General features: G+C 40.0%; 1 protein-coding gene across 2 annotated transcripts in view; it reads right to left on the reverse strand.

The window, feature by feature from the left end:
- The window catches only part of ide (insulin-degrading enzyme), a 119,335-nt gene that overhangs the window by 49,617 nt on the left and 52,460 nt on the right, over positions 1-17,258 (reverse strand). For both annotated transcript variants that reach the window (XM_078564953.1, XM_078564951.1), the window contains exons 13-15: positions 14,905-15,027; positions 12,643-12,725; positions 3,431-3,575 (exon numbers count right to left, since the gene is read on the reverse strand). In XM_078564953.1, the coding sequence (XP_078421079.1) occupies positions 3,431-3,575; positions 12,643-12,725; positions 14,905-15,027 (351 nt within the window). The remainder of the gene's footprint in view (positions 1-3,430; positions 3,576-12,642; positions 12,726-14,904; positions 15,028-17,258) is intronic.

A 17,258-nucleotide genomic window follows, 5' to 3' on the forward strand; every position in this document is an offset into this window, starting at 1 on the left:
ATATACCCCCTTCTCCCAATTCACTCCGCACAAAAAGATAATTTCATTTTCAAGAAATATGCATCATGGCCGTATTGTTAATGTTCGTTAGATGCTTAGTAATTATAAAAGTCAGTAAACAAGGTTTACTGCATGGTGAATTTGAATAATACAATAGTGAACACACACACACTGCATGGCCATGAGTTGAGGGAGGGAAAAAAACTATGTGCTGCACAGTAATATAAATTGCAACAGAGGATTAGAAGATAGCCAATGTAATGTCCCTGGTCAAAGTGAGAGACAAGTGTAAACCAGTTCATTATTAGAACTTAAAACTTACACCCCAGAAATAGAAGGTAGTCTAGGAGCTAATAAGAGTGAGGAAATTCAAGAAATTAATATCAGCAGAGAAAAGCATTGGAAAAATTCAAGGGACTAAAACCTGACAAATCCCCAAGACCTGATGGTTTACATCCTAGGGTTCTAAAAGAGACTGCTGCAGAGATAGTAGATGCAATGTCTATAAATTTTCCAAAATTCCCTGGATTCTGGAATGGTCCCAGCAGATTGGAAGTTAACAAATAATATCACTGCTATTCAATAAAAGGGCGGGGGAGAAAGAGAGAAGAGAAAACCGGAAACAACAGGCCAGTTAGCTTGATGTCAGTCATCGGTAAAGTGCTGGAATCTTTTTATGAAGGAAGTCTTGACAAACGTGTTTAGAAAAAAAAAGTGTAGTATGATTAAAACATATCAACACGGTTTTACGAATGGAAAATCCTGTTTGACAAATATTTGAGGATCTAACTAGTAGGATAGATAAAGGGGAACCAGTAGATGTAGTATACTTGGATTTCAAAAAGGCATTCAATAAAAGGTGCCACACAAAAGGTTAATACACAAGATAAGGACTCGAATTGGGGGTGATATATTAGCATGGATAGACAACTGGTTAATGGACAGAAGAGAAGAAGCATAAATGGGGCTTTTTCCAAGTTGGCAAGCTGTGACTAGCGGAGTGCCACAAAGATCAGTGCTGGGGCCTCAGCTATTTATAATCTACATTAGTGACTTAGACAAAGAGATATAGCAATGTAAGTTTGCTGATGATACGAAGCTACATGAGAATGCAAGCTATGAAACAAAAGGGCTACGATGGAGATATAGACAGGTCAAGTGACTGAGCAACAAGATGGCAGCTGGAGTATAACGTGGGGAAGTGTGAGGTTATGAGTTTTGGTCATAGGAATAGAAAAGCAGTGTGTTTTTTAAAAAGCGTGAAACTAATAAAGTTGACGTTCAGAGAGACTTTGGTGCATTTGTACAAAGGACAGCTAGCATGCAGGTACAGCAAGCAATTAGGAAAGCAAATGGCATGTTAGCCTTCACTGCAAGGGGTTTGAGTACAAAAATAAAGTCTTGCTACAACTTTACAGGGCAATGGTGAGATCATAGCTGGAATACGGTGCAATTTTGACCTCTACATTTAAAAGGAAGGATATACTTGCATTGGAGACAGTTCAGAGGAGGTTCACTAGATTAGTCTCTGGGATGAAGGGGTTGTTGTGTGTTGAAAGGCGGAGTAAACTGGGTCAGTATTCTCTGCAGTTAAGAAGAATGAGATTTAATCTAATTGAAATACTCAAAATTATGAAGGGGCTTGACAGTAGATACAGAGACATTATTTCCACTGGCTGGGAAATCTAGAACAATCAGGGTACCAGTTTCAGGATAAAAGGGGGCAATCATTTAGGACTGAAACGAGGAGAAATTTTTTTCACTTAAGGGGTTGCAACTCTTTGGAATTCTCTACCTCTGAGGGTTGTAGATGCACCAGCATTGAATATATTTATGGCTGAGATAGACAGATTTTTGGTGTCTCAGCGAATCAAGGGATTGGATAGCAGGCAGGAAAGTAAATGACAGAGCTGGCTGGAGTGGCCATATGGTCCTCTCCTGCACAGATTTCTTATGTTCTTATTTATATAGCACCTTTAACATAAATAAAGAGCAAAGATACTTCACAGAGTCATAACAAAACAAAATATGCCACCAAGCCACATAAGGAGGTTAGGTCAGCTAATCAAAAGCTTTGTCAAAGAGCTAAATTTTAGGAGTGTCTTAAAGGAGGAAAACAAGGCAGAGAGGTGTAGGAATAGAATTCCAGAGCTAAAGTACATAAGTGATTAAAATCAGGGATGCTGAAAAGGCTAGAGTTAAATAAGCGCATGGAGGGATTTGAAAGTAAGTATGAGAATTTTAAAATCAAGACATTTTATCAATGAGTAAAAAGATGAACTGGACTTAGTGCAAGTTAGGGCACAAGCAGCAGAGTTTTGGATGGCCTCAAGTTTACATGGGAGACCAGCCAGCAGTGTATCAGAATAGTCAAGCCTAGAGGTAATAAAAGGCACTAAAATCGGTGAATGAATGAATTATAGACCAGTTTAATGTCACTCATGCAATTAAATTGAGCATCTGAAGACATAGGATAATCAGGAACAGCCAGAATGGATTTTAAAGTCATATTTGATTATCTGTTTTGAAGTAATAAGTGATTAGATAATGGGAATTCAAACATAAAATGTAGCAGTACGGATGGTTAGAAAATAAACAGTGAGGCTTTATGGGTATGAAGGATTGGAAGTAGTGCATCTCAAGTTTCAATGCTGTATCCAAAGTTAAAAATATATAGTTTTCAAATGTTGCTCGGTGGGGCTTTGAGATATTGGCACCAACATATTGGAATGTCAAAAGTTTACAAACGATGGAAAGTAACAGACAAATTTGATTTTGTACTCTCCCACTTGTAATCATTCACCACTTTATACCACATTAAATAAATCCGCTGTCTTCAACCTTGAATAGTTGCAAGACACTGCAAATCCAAATGCATCTTTCAGGTTTGTTAGTTCATTTTAAACATGCAATTTAAAATTCATTTATGAACTGCAAGCAGCTTGTGCATCCTTAAACACTTCAATCTCAAGCCAGATCACCTTCCTGCTCTACTTACAAGAATTGAGTTCATTGCTGGAACTAATGCATACACCAGCCCAGTGAGGCGAGCTGCATATGTATACTCTTTTAAATCATCCCTCAATAACCTGATAAAGAGGTATGTCATGTTGCAATGAAGAGGGTCAGCATAAATGTAGCGACTAACAAAGAGAACAAAAGATAAAATGTGGCAATAAACCCCCAGGAAGCAGGCTGATAGTCAACAATGACATTACAATAGACCAAGCAAACATGGTTGAAGAGTATGTATATGCAGCCTCATGGCTAAACTAATAATCCTACTTGATGGAAGGAAAGAAATAAATATTTTACCATATGGGTTGGGGAAGAGGACTTGGGTAGCAAAATAAAAAAGCGCAAACAAAAAAGAAACTAAAACTTGAAGATAATTCTGGAGCTTTACCATTGCCTGAATTTGGGTACTTACATACATTCCATAGATTGTATTTTGTAGGTCATAGTTCAAGCCAGCTAGCTCTGCTGCATATGCATACTCGTTGAGAGAATCTTTCAGTAGTTCAAGATACAAATAGGCCATATTACAATGTAAGGGATCCACATAAGCAAATGGGCTGGAAGAAAATATACCAAACATTAGAATCTACTCCTACAAATTTAATTCATGAAACACAAGTCAATACTTTTGCCTGCCAATACAGCTATGCAAGTGAGTAAGCATTTGATTTTTCCAAATTTTAGTCAAAAACATATTAAGCTTTAGCCACATTTGATAAATATATTACCCAAAACATTTTCCATGTAATAAATTCTTCCCACTCACTATACAAATGATGAAAACAGCAGAGCGTATTTAAATAACACACTGGGCATTGCAATCGCAGTCATTTTAATGTCTGTGCATTTCAAATAATAAGACATTTCACTTTGTGCAATACATTGGAAATAGGAGAAAAAAGGGTTTGTGGAATGCCAATGTTGTGTTGAGGTTTATAGCGTCAATATGCTTTACAGAGAAAAAAAATCAGCTTAAAACCTTGTCTTAAGGTTGTGTGATATGATGTACAATTTCACCCGAATGCTGCATTTGCTGACATTATTTCTTTAGGCCATAAGATGTAGAAGGCTTAGGCTATTCCACCCATCGAGTCTGCTCCACCGTTCAATGAGATCATGGCTGATCCGATAATCCTCAACTCCACTTTCCTGCCTTTTCCCTGTAACCCTCAATTCCCTTACCAATTAAAAATCAATCTCAGCCTTGAATATACTTGATGACCCAGCCTCTACAGCCCTCTGCAGTAAAGAACTCCATAGACTCACTACCCTCAAGAGAAGAAATTCCTCATCTGTCTTATATGGGCAACCCCTTACTCTGGGATTAAGTCCTCTGATCCTAGACTCTCCCACAAGGGGAAACAACCTCTCAGCATCTACCCTGTCAAGGCCCCTAAGAATCTTATGTTTCAACAATGCTGCGCCTCATTCTTCTAAACACCAGCAAGTACAGGCCCAACCTACTCAACTTCTCCTCAAAAGAAAATCCCTCCATACCCAGGATCAACGTATTGAATCTTCTCTGGACTGCCTCCAATGCCAGTCTATCTTTCCTTAGATAAGGGGACCAAAACTATTCACAGTATTCTAGGTGTGGTCTAAATAGTGCCTTGTATAGTTTTAGCAAGACTTCCTTATTTTAATATTCCATTCCCTTTGAAATAAAGGCCAACATTCCATTTGCCTTCCCCATTACCTGAACTTGTAGGCTAGCTTTTTGGGGTTTATACACAAGCTTCCCCAAATCCCTGTGCTGCAGCTTTCTGCAGTCTTTCTCCATTTAAATAATATTCAGCTTCTCTATTCTTCCTATCAAAAGTGCATAACCTCACATTTTCCCACAATAGATGATCCAAGTCATTAATATATGCTGTAAATAATTGTGGCCCCAGCACAGATCCCTGTGGCACTCTACTAGTTACACATTGCCATCCTGAAAATGCCCCCCTTATCCCAACTCTCTGTCTTCTATTAGTTAGCCAATCCTCTATCCATGCTAATATACTACCCCCAACACCAGGGGCTTTTATCTTATTAAGTAACCTTATGTGCGGTACCTTATTGAATGCCTTTTGGAAATCCAAATATATTACATCTATTGGTTCCCCTTTATTTATCCTGCTTGTTACCTCCTCAAAGAGTTCTAATAAATTTGTCAGGCATGATTTCCCCTTCATGAAGCCATGCTGACTCTGCTTGATTATATTATGCATTTCTAAACGCTCTATTACTTCCTTTATAATAGATGCCAACATTTTCCCAATGACGGATGTTAAACTAACTAGCCTATACTTACCTGTTTTTGTCTCCTGCCCTTTTTGAATAAAGGGTGTTACATGGACAGTTTTCTAATCCTCTGGGACTTTTCCAGAATCTAAGGATTCTTGGAAGATTACTACCAGTGCATCCATTATCTCTGTAGCTACTTCCTTTAATAACCTAGGATGCAACCCATCAGGTCCAGGGGACCTATCTGCCTTTAGCCCCCATTAGTTTCCCTAGTACTTTTTCTCAAGTGATAGTTATTGTATTTATTTCCTTCCCATTTTTGCCCCTCGATTATTTAGTATTTTTGGAATGCTATTAGTGTCTTCTACCATGAAGATAAGATTGAATATATTAACCCTGTTTATCTTGCCCCCTTTTTCGCCATGAAAATCCATTTAAAAGAGCTGAGGATCAAGTGTCAGCTCACAGTTGGATTTTAACAGGTGAACGCAAAAGAAACATTTAGTCTGTTGTATTGCTGAGGAAGATATGTTTTATAATAAATTATCAAAAAAATAAACATGCAATTAGCTTTAGTTGCTTTATTCATATGGTTATAAACATTAAGCAATTAGGTTTCGTCCGATAAATTTCTACATGCATTACCAGTAGCTACAAACCATATTGCTAAAATAAGCTTCAGGACTTAGTTGGTTTCCATCTACTTTATGAAGTGCGTGCCAATGAGAAGCAAATCATTCTATGAGACAAGCAAACTGCAGAAGGCAGGTGCAACTGTCTTCAGGGTCCATGTTTGCCAGTTTCTATCTCCCCCAAACAGAGAAAGCCATGCAATGAGTCAAGCAAGTAGACAGAAATAAACAACTATATACATCAATTAGCCTTTTCGTAATCAAATTGCTCAACTACATCTTTCTGCATAAAGCAAAACCTGCTCTTTTCCCTGTGAAAAGCACAGCTCAATCTATTGACACTCTCTGCTGTCCCACATTCAGATAGTTCAAATGTTTATGCAGTCGGCCCAAAACAAAAACAACAAATGAAGCAATAACAATTGTTATGAATTTCCAACAATATTAAACTGTTACTATCCAATCAAGTGTGACCAAGTACTTCAGGCTTAACAGAAAAAACTACTTGTTTTGTCGGAAAGCTCATCACAAGATCATTTCTAAAAACTGAAATGTACAGGCCAAACTTATTTACACTAAATGTGAACAGATATTCCATTTATACATCTAAAATCCCATTTATATTTACTTTATAGCGCTAAGGGAGGAGGTGCTCCTTTCCTTTTCTACCTTTGTTCAAAGAAGAGCGGAGGCCTTGGTAAGTAGGAACTGGTGAGTAAATTATAAAAGTGTAAGTAAATTAGAAAAGTGTAATATTTTTAAAGTTGCTATACTTGGATTTAACTGTTAAGCGCCAGGAATAAGGGAAATTTAGGGCAAATATAATAAAGTAATATAAATAATCCAAAGTAGAATGAAGTTAACGTAAGGGAAGTAGAGTTAAGACATGGCAGGTCAGCTCAGTCAAGAGGAATGCGTGTCCTGCAAAATGTGCAAAGTCATGGACGCTACCGGTGTCCTAGCTGGCCATATGTACAGGAAATGCTGTCAGCTGCAGAAACTTGAGCTCTGGGTTTCAGACCTTGAGCGGCAGCTAGAGTCACTGTGGCGCATCCATGAAGCTGAGAGCTACATACATAGCACGATCAGAGAGGTGGTCACACCACAGCTTAAGAGCCTGGAGGCAGAGGGGGAAATAGGTGACCACAGGCAGTCAGTGCAGGAGTCCCCTGCGGTCCCACTCACAAATCGGTTTTCCATTTTGGAAGCTGGTGAGGGTGCTGGTTCCTCAGAGGAGTGCAGTCAGAGCCAAGTTTGTGGCACCATGAGCGGCTCGGCTGTACAGAAGGGGTGGAAGAAGAAAGGAGGAGCTATAGTGATAGGGAATTCACTGGTTAGGGGAACAGACAGGCGTTTCTGTGGCTGTAGATGTGATTCCAGGATGCTATGTTGCCTCCCTGGTGCCAGGGTCAAGGATGTCACAGAGCGGCTGCAGAAAATTTTTCTGGGGGTGGGTGATCAGCCAGAGGTCGTGCTCCACATTGGTACCAATGACTTAGATAGGAAGGGGGATGTGGTCCTGCAATCAGAATTTAGGGAGCTAGGTAGAAACTTAGCAAGTAGGACCTCAACTTTAGTAATCTCCGGATTATTCCCAGTGCCACCTGTCAGCGAGTACAGAAATAGGAGGATAAGCAGACGAATGCGTGGCTGGAAAGATGGTGCAGGGAGGGTGGGCTTTAGACTGCTGGGATACCGGGACTGGCTCTTGGGGAGATGGCACCTGTACAAGCCGGACAGGTTGCACCTGAACAGAGCTGGCACTGAGTTCCTTGTGCAGCGTTTTGCAGTTGGGAGGGCTTTAAACTAACTCGGCAGAGGTGTGGGAAGCAAGAAAAAATATTACAAAGGAATACTGGGGTGCACAAAATGCTGGGAGGGACAGATAGCACTAGTATAGAGAATAGTAAGTTAATAGGTAAAGTCAGGGCAAGGGAGAAAGTAACGAAATCTAAATCAGAGTTAATATGCATGTATGTGATTGTACAGAGTATAGTAAATAAGATTGGAGTTACAGGCACAGATTGCCATGTGGAAATATGATGATGTTGTGGTGATAACAGAGACCTGGCTCAAGGGCGGGCAGAACTGGGTGTTAAATATTCCCAGGTACAAGGTGTTCAGAAGAGATAGGAAAGAAAGGAAAAGGAGGCAGGGTGGCGGTACTGGTTAAAGGGAGCATTGCAGTACTGGAGAAAAAGAGGATGTCACAAAGAGTTCAAGGACAGAATCAATTTGGCTAGAGCGAAGGACAAAAAGGATGCAATTAAATTGCTTGGTGTGATCTATAGACCGCCAAATAGTGAGAAGGACATAGTAGAATAAAATCTGCAGGGAAATTGCAGAGATGCAAGGATTATAGAGTAATTATAATGGGGGACTTTAATTACCCGAATGTAGACTGGGACAGTGGTAGTGTAACAGGCAGAGGGGGGGCAAGAGTTCCTAGGTTGTGTTCAGAAGAATTTTCTACAGCAATGTGTCCAATCCAATAAGAAAAGACGCACTGTTGGACCTAGTTCTTGGAAATAAGGCCGGCCAAGTTGATCAAGTGTCAGTTGGGGAACATTTAGGAGACAGTGATCATTGTATCGCAAGTTTTAGGATGATGATACAAAAGGACGATAGGCAATCCAGAGTAAAAATAATTAACTGGACAAGAGCAGACTTCGATGGAGCAAGAACGGAGCTGGGCCAGAGAGACTGGAACAAGAGATTGGCAGAAAATAGCCTGTAGCTGAACAATGGGCTACCTTCAAAAAAGAATTGTTCGGGCACAGTCAAGGTATATTCCATCGAAAGGGAAAAGATGGGACATACAAATCAGAGCTCCCTGGATGAAAAAGGAGATTGAAATTAAGATAAAGAAGAAAAAGTGCGTTTATAACAGGTGTCAGGTAGAAAATACAATTGAGAACCAAGAGGGATACCAAAGGTTCAGAGGGGAGGTGAAAAAGCATATTAAAGGAGAAGAGGGATTTGTGAGAAAAGACTGGCAGCCAACATAAAAGGGAAATCCCAACGTCTTCTATAGGCACATAAATAATAAAAGGGTGGTAAAAGGAAGAGTAGGGCCAATTAAGGACCTAAAAGGGAATTTACATATGGGCAAAGGGGCCACGGCTAAAGTATTAAATGAATAATTTGCATCCGTCTTTACCAAGGAGGTAGATGCTACCCAGGCCATGGTTAAAGACGAGAAAACTGTGTCACCATAAGGGTTCAAAATTGATAAGGAGGAAGTGTTGAACAGACTGTCGGTACTTGAAGTTGACAAGGCACCATAATAAGACGAGATGCATCCAAGGATGCGAAGGAAGCGAGAAAAGAAATTGCAGGGGCAATGGCCATAATCTTTCAGTCTTCTCTAGACTCAGGGGTGGTGCCAGAGGACTGGAGAATTGCAAACATTACACCCTTGTTAAAAAAGGTAAGGATAAGCTCAGCAATTACAGGCCAGTCTGTTTAACTTGTGGCCAGCAAGATTCTAGAAACAATTATTCGGGATAGAATTAGTATTCACACGGGAAAATATGGGTTGATTAGGAAGAGTCAGCATAAAAAGAGGAAATAGTGTTTAACTAACTTGCTGGAGCTTTTTTTTGAAGAGGTAACAGAAAAGGTCGATTAGGGTAATGCTGTTGTGGTGTACGTGGACTTTAAAAAGGCATTTGACACAGTGCCATACAAACGACTTGAGAAAAGCTATTGTTTATGGAATAAAAGGGGCAGTGGCAACGTAGATTCAAAATTGGCTGAGCAATAGGAAACAGGGAGTAATGGTCAATGGGTATTTTTCAGGCTGGAGGAAGGTTTGTAGTGGAGTTCCCCAGGGATCGGTATTAGGACCCTTGCTTTTCCTGATATATATTAATGATCTAGATCTTGGTGTGCAGGGGACAATTTCAAAGTTTGCAGATGATATGAAGTTTGGGAGTGTTGTGAACTGCGAGGAGGGCAGTGTGGAACTTCAAGAGGACATAGGCAAGTTGATGGAGTGGGCAGATGAAGTTCAATGCAGAGAAGTAAGTGTGAGGTGATGCATTTTGGTAGGAAGAACATGGACACAATATAAAAGTAAGGGGTGAAATTTTGAAGGAAGTGCAGGAGCAGAAAGACTTGGGTATGTATGTGCATAGATCATACAAAGTGGCAGGACAGGTGGGGAGAGCAGTTAATAAAGCATATAGCATCCTGGGCTTTATTAATAAGGGCATTGAGTACAAGAGCAGGGAGGTTATGCTGAATTTATATAAGACACTCATTAGACCTCAGCTGAAATATTGTGTACAGTTCCGCGCACCATGTTATACGAGGGGTGCGGACTCATGAAGTGTGTGCAGAAGAGTGGTTCCAAGGATGAGAAACTTCAGCTATGAGGATAGATTGGAGAGGTTGGGACTATGCCCCTTGGAGAAAGTGGCTGAAAGATTTGACAGAGATGTTCAAAATCATGAGAGGACTGGACAGAGTAGATAGGGAGAAGATGTTCCCACTCGTAAAAGGATCAAGAACAAGTGGTTCGGGTCTGGAATGCATTGCCTGGAAGTGTGGATTCATGAGGACATTAGATGATTATTTGAATAGAAACAATGTGCAAGGGTACAGAGAAAAAGGCAGAGCAATGGCACTAGGTCATAACAGTCATTTGGGGAGCCAGTGCAGACATGGGCCGAATGGCCACCTTCTGTGCTGTTAAGATTCTGAGAATGTGTTAGGCATCTTACAAGTATTTCACTGGCTGTAGGCCATTTGGAACATTCTGAGCTTATGAAAGGTGCTATTTAAATGCAAATCTGTCTTTCCTTTATTTTTCACCATCAACTGGTTCACAGTGCGACTAAGTACCATACCACTGCCATCTCTCTATTTTAATCAAATTTTAAAGTTAACCTATGCACAACTTTCTGGAAGTAAGGGACAGATATTTCACATCTACGTGCTGCCCCTCAAACAATGGGATGTAACTTTCGATGGAGTGGCGATTGAGTCATATCGCCACTCCAATTGAAAGTTCTTACCTTGAAAAGCAGGTGATTCTATCTTGCCCAACCTTCCGACCCAGGCCAGGCGAGATCTGGGCAGTGCAGTGCGTCCCCAGGGCCTAGCGTGAGGGCCATAGAGCCGCAGGTAAGTAAGCCACGCTCTCTCTTTTAAAAAAAAATCCAACACTAGCTGCCAGATTGGGCTTGGCAGGGGATGGGGAGGAAAGACAAAAACCAAAAGAGCCCCCATTAGGGTGGAGAGTTCCTGTTGAGGGGTGTAGTCCCCTGGGAATGGGGAGGGGGCAGAAGGAGAGGAAAAGTCCCATGGGGTGGGGGGGTCAGTACAATATATAATTATCCAGAAGCTAGAAGTGGTTTTAATTCTAACTTCTTCTGGAAAACTGGAAAAATTGATGTAATAAGACAGTGGGAACCATCCGACATTTGCAATTTAAATTGCATTTACAATAGTTCCCAGTGCAGGGCAATGGCCTAAGGAAAGTTTGCATTTCCCAGACAAACCTTACATGGAAACTTCCAGGGGGCTCCACAGCACATCTCTGGGGTACCCCCCAAATTCAATGCCCTGGGGCTCGGAAGTTACAGGCCAACACCTAAAACTATACACAGTCAGGTTCCATGACTTGCTGATGATATCCAGCTCTAGTTTACCGCCACCTCTCTTGACCCTTCCACTGCCTCTGTATAATCAAAACTGCTTATGCAACAGCCAGTCCCTGGATAAACTACAACTTCCTCCAATTAAATATTAAAACCAAAACCTATGACAATCTATTTCCTCGCCACAAATTCCACCTGTACTCCTCAGTCTGTCTCAGACCACTCAACCACTGTCTCAGGCTGAACTAGACTGTTTACAACCTCAGAATCCTATTTTATCCTCAGCTAAACTTTAGCCCAACATCCTCTTCTCCAGGGCAAACTCTTTCTTCTACATCGAACACCACCTGCCTCTGCCCTGCCTTACCCCATCTACTGCTGAAACTGTCGATGCTTTTGTTACTCCAGGCTAGATTCCAATGCTCTCCTTGCCTGCTTTCTTCATCCACGTTCCACTAACTTCAGCTCACCCAAAGCTCTGCTGCCTGTATCTGAACCCACACTCTAGCTGACTCACTTACCCTTGTTCTCATTAACCTACTGACTTCCAGTTCACTAGAGCCACAAACTATAAATTCTTGTCCTCATTCTCAACTCTCTTCATGGCTTCCCGCCTCCCTAACCACCTCCCTCCAGCCTTACAAATGTCCAAATGCTTGGCAGTGATATTGGTGTAGGACCTGAATCTGTTTCTACAAACTAATGTGCCCATCATTTTATATCACTACACATCTGTGACTTAAAGTTCCATGCATTTTGAGGTAGTTATTTATTTATTTTTTGCTAGCACCTCATTTCATGATTTGCAGCTGTCTACCAACTTCATTGTCAGTAGAAGATGTAAATATAGAAAAATTCAGTATTATTTGAATGGAAAGCATCACTCTTTCAGCATGACATTGGACTATGTGCTTAAACATTTTATGTTGAAACCACAACCTCACAGCTCAACAGGCTGTGGTGTTACCAAGTGACCCAAGCTGGCACTTAGTGGTAAATACCTAGATGTGATAAGCGTTACTTAACCAGACAATAACAATTTTTAACAATTGATAAGAGGCCTATGATTTCACCACAGCTTTTGTACTGCTATTCTATGAGCTACATGGCATTCTTGCTCCCACTGTTAGAATTCATCACCCATTTGAGGAACATACCTGAAAAACTCAAAGTTCAAGCACGCTTTTGGGAGAAAGAATTTGTCGTCTTGTTTGAACCATACTTTGCTCATGGCAGTGTCCTGCAAGAATACAATTCTCAATCAGAAGCTATTTCAAACATTGCATGGCAACTTCCTTCTTTAAAGATTAAGCATCCTCACTTCTGATTTATGGGCTAATCTGGCAATAATACTATGAAAGCTAGAATGCCAAGTGAAAATATGATCACATAAGCTATGGAAGTTAGTTGTACTTCTCATTGTTAGTAATATGGAAGAGTCACCTTTAGATGAAACTGGTCACTGTACAATAATGTTGACAGACATCATACAAATATCCTGCAGCTTTGTTCAAAGCAATACTAAATATTTTACAAGCACCGACTGTGACCCAATTGAAATACCGTGTCCAGCTTTAGGCACCTTTACTTTAGGAATTAAATCACCAATATAGAAAGATGCAGAGAAGTTTCACTAACATTACATGAGGAATGAGTGGCTTCAGTTAAGAGGATACACTGGAGAAAATCATGACTTTTTTTAAAAAAAAAACCTCTTTTGTTCTCATGAAGAGATTTGATTTGGGGTCCAAAATTTGGAGGGGGTGGGATAAGGTAAAAATCAGGAAAACTAATTCCATTGGTCTTTTTATTTCAAGTCACAGAACAGAAATTTAAGATGACCATATTTAAAAAAATATAGGACAACTTCAAATACATTTTTATTATACAGGGGGTTGTTAGTATATGGCAAGGCTCATCAGAAACAGTGCAAGAATTAAAATCCATACAAAACTTAAAACAACTTTTGGAATCTTTACGAGTACGTCATGATCTCCAAGATTTAAGCAACCCGCATAGAATCCACAATATGCTATTTATTGTGTAATTTGAAGGGCCTAATGATCATCTCCCATCATGTTTTATTCATTTGAAAAGTTACTGCTACATCCCAGGGAGTTGATCAGAAGAAAGGTTATTTTATTTACACACTTGATTAATGGGGTGTTCAGTTTATATCACCAGGATTAGATGACAGTTATATTTTTTTAAACTTTTATTTCAGCTTGAGCTTTTTAAACATGGCAGGCACCTCACTATCATTACCAGAATTTCTAGGTTATTACTTTACATATTTTCAAAACATTTTTCCCACCATCGTTAAAAATCCCTTCATATTTCATTCGATATAAATGCAGGTTTTTAAAAGCACGATCACGGAGCTGGTTTAAATTTCCAGCTCATATGATTTTTCACAAGCAAAATATGAGAGGTGAAATAGCCTGTTCTCACATAGGATCTTAATGTTCCACTGCTGGAATGTCACATTCCCAGCTTCAGTTGTGCCTTGAACCACCAACTCTAAAATCTCTATACTGCTGAGCTACAAGGATAGAAGCTTAGACCAGCCCTCTTGACGAATGAAAGTATGTTTTACATCATTGAACTGAGTAGTTCTGGGAACTCACTATACAAATGAAAACATTCCATGGTCTACAGGCCAATGAATAAACTCAAAACTTGGCCAGAGAGCGAAAGAGCATGTGTTGTTAACATTCTCTCTCTTAAATCATGCTTATGGTGTCATTTCAGGCAACCTAAGAACACACTAAATGGTAATAAATATAATGTCATATCTTGATTGAGCAATGCATGCAACCCTAATGGCTTACATGTGCATTGTCACGCACTGCCTTAAAAGGTGCTAGGCTTGGAGTGTAATGCTAAGAGTTATTTGAATATATCAAGTACTTTTAATTGCATCCTGCTGTAGTAGGTTGCATATTAAAAGGTTAAAAGTCATGCAGTAAAAGAAATAAATATTGAACAAACATGGCTGGACAATTGCTCTGGCTGGAGGCCCAAAGTAATCAGAGATGCATTCATTCCTGACAGCATTAGTGAAATAAAAAGTAGCTTCCATGTTTTAATGTTTGTTCTTAAAGTAATGAACATTTAAATGTTTAAGTTCTCAACATGAGGGAACCAGATTTAATTTTTTTGAAATGTACCCTCAAGTCTGACTGTTGCATAAAATATGTATTAATTTCTTATTGAATAACTGTTGATTTAACCATTGCGTCAATACTTTTTCCTACAGCAGAGTGAACAATGAAATAAACAGTAATGCGCGTCAGCTCGTGCAGTGAATATTGACAGCACGGTTTTTTAAAAAACCGAATCAGCTGAACAAATTTACATAAATTAAAACTGCATTACATGCACACCGTATTTTTCAACTCCGCTGCACATTTCTTTACCTTAATAAGAGTAGGAAATGGTGGAGCATCATTTTCCAAAGGTAAAATCTCAAAATTTGTAGGAATGAACTCATTCCTCACCGGCAGTTTGAACTTCCCATTTAGGTCTGCATTTTGCCACTTCTGTAAGAATAAAGAGAAACTTCTTTACTGCAAACTGCATAGTCGAGTATTTAAAACTAAAGCAAAATACTGTGGATGCTCGAAATTTGAAATGGAAACAGAAAATGCTGGAAAAACTCAGGTCTGACAGCATCTGTGGAGAGAGAAACAGAGTTAACGTTTCGAGTCTGTATGACTATTCTTCAGAGCTAGAGAAGTAGAAATGAGATGGAATTTATACTGTTGGAGAGGGGTGGAGTAGGTAAAACAGAATAGGTCAGCAATAGGTGGAGGTTAAGGAGAGATTGACAAAGAGGTCATGGGCACAAGACAAAGGGAGTGTTAATGATAGTGTTGAAGACAAAGAAAGTGTTGATGGTGGCATAAATATGAGAAAGCAGAATGTATTAGTGGCAGAACAAGGATCAGGGCTCTGTGAAAGAACAGACTGAACAAGTGACAGATGGCCCTGTTTGTTGTTGGAGGGGGGTGGTTGGAAAAAAGGATTTTTAAAAAAGGGACAAAATAAAGAAAATATTTTTAAAAAGTGAATAAAAAAGGGATTAAAAAAGGGGGTTGAGATGGAGGCAAGAGCGAGAGCGTTCATGGTATGAAGTTATTGAACTCAATGTTAAGTCCGGAAGGCTATAAAGTGCCTAAATCGGAAGAAGTGCTGTTCCTCCAGTTTGCGTTGGGCTTCACTGGAACATTGCAGCAGGCCAAGGACGGTCATGCGGGTACGATGGCAGGACAATGTGTTAAAATGGCAAGCGACAGGAAGGTCTGGATCATGCTTGCGGATAGACAGAAAGTGTTCCACAAAACCGGTCACCCAGTCTGTATTTGGTCTCCCCAATGCATTGGGAGTAGCGAATGCATTAAACCAAATTAAAAGGAGGTGCAAGTGAAGCACTGCTTTGCCTGAAAGGAGGAGTGTTTGGGCCCTTGGACAGGTGAGGAGGGAGGTGGTAAAGGGGCAGGTGTTGTACCTTTTGCGATTGCATGGGAAGGGGATGAGGTGTTAGGAGTGATGGAGGAGTGGACCAGGGCATGACGGATAGAACTGTCCCTATGGAATGCTGATGTTGCAGGGGGGAGGGGAGAGATGCGTTTGGTGGTGGCATCATGCTGGAGTTGGCAAAGTGGCAGAGGATGATCCTTGGAATACAGAGGCTAGTGGGGTGAAGAGTGAGGATAAGGGGGACCCTTTTTTAGTTTTAGGATTAGTATTTACTCCTTGTGCGGTGAAGGATATTTCATCTTTAAAATAGGATTCCAAGACCAGATAAGGATATTCTACTGACTTTAGACAAAAACAGATTTTATAATGGGATGCTGTGGACTCTTACATTTTTAAATTTACAGCACAACTGTAAACCAGATCTGAGAACATTACTAGGCTATTGATCTGGAAAGCATATTTTTGGTGGCCAAGTATAAGGTCATCCAAAGCCTTGGATTAAATATCCTTACTCACAATGTTAATCATCTGAAAAAAAAAAACAGATCCTGGCTAAACACAGATGGGGCCTTAAGCAGTCAGAAAACCAAAACCATGCAATAGTTTCCCTGGAATTGGAAACTGACTTGTGTGAGGCTGCTTAAATGCAGAACATCATGAAGGAGATTAGGAGGACAACTGTATGACCTCCTGGCCTTGGTTGATAATAGGCTCCTCTTTGCTGAGGCAGCAGAAAGCCAGACCTTGAGGTTTAAAAACGTCAAGTGCAGTAGAACATTTCCCTATCTTCTTTCATCTCAGCTTTACGTCAACACATTGCCATTGTCCAAAAGTCCTCCTTGAAATATGACACTGTACAGACATTATTTCAGGTCTAAACTGTTTATCTTATAGTACCAAGAGCAGAAAGACAGACCTCATTCCAGCCAGCTTACTTTGACATATATTGCAGTGATCCAGGAAGCTTGTTCATTTTTATAATAATTATCTCATTATAGGTTTCACATCACATGTTTCAACTACAAATACTGCAAGTTGTGTCAATAACTACCACCATCATTTTGGAATTCTTGACATTATTCCATTTATTTTTTGGGTTTGCATGGTACGTGTAAATATTGCATTTTAAAGTCTTATCTTTTCCTAAGACTCCAGTGAATTAGCAATCCTCGGCAGCTAAGAACAACAAATCTTGGGTATATGAGCACAGGCAGGAATGCACCTGATAAAAACCCCAGCATCAGATTAGACAGAGGAAAAATAAATTAGAACCATTCTACTTCATCTCAAT

The sequence above is a fragment of the Cetorhinus maximus genome, chromosome 20, assembly GCF_964194155.1.
Source record: "Cetorhinus maximus chromosome 20, sCetMax3.hap1.1, whole genome shotgun sequence".
Taxonomy (NCBI): domain Eukaryota; kingdom Metazoa; phylum Chordata; class Chondrichthyes; order Lamniformes; family Cetorhinidae; genus Cetorhinus; species Cetorhinus maximus.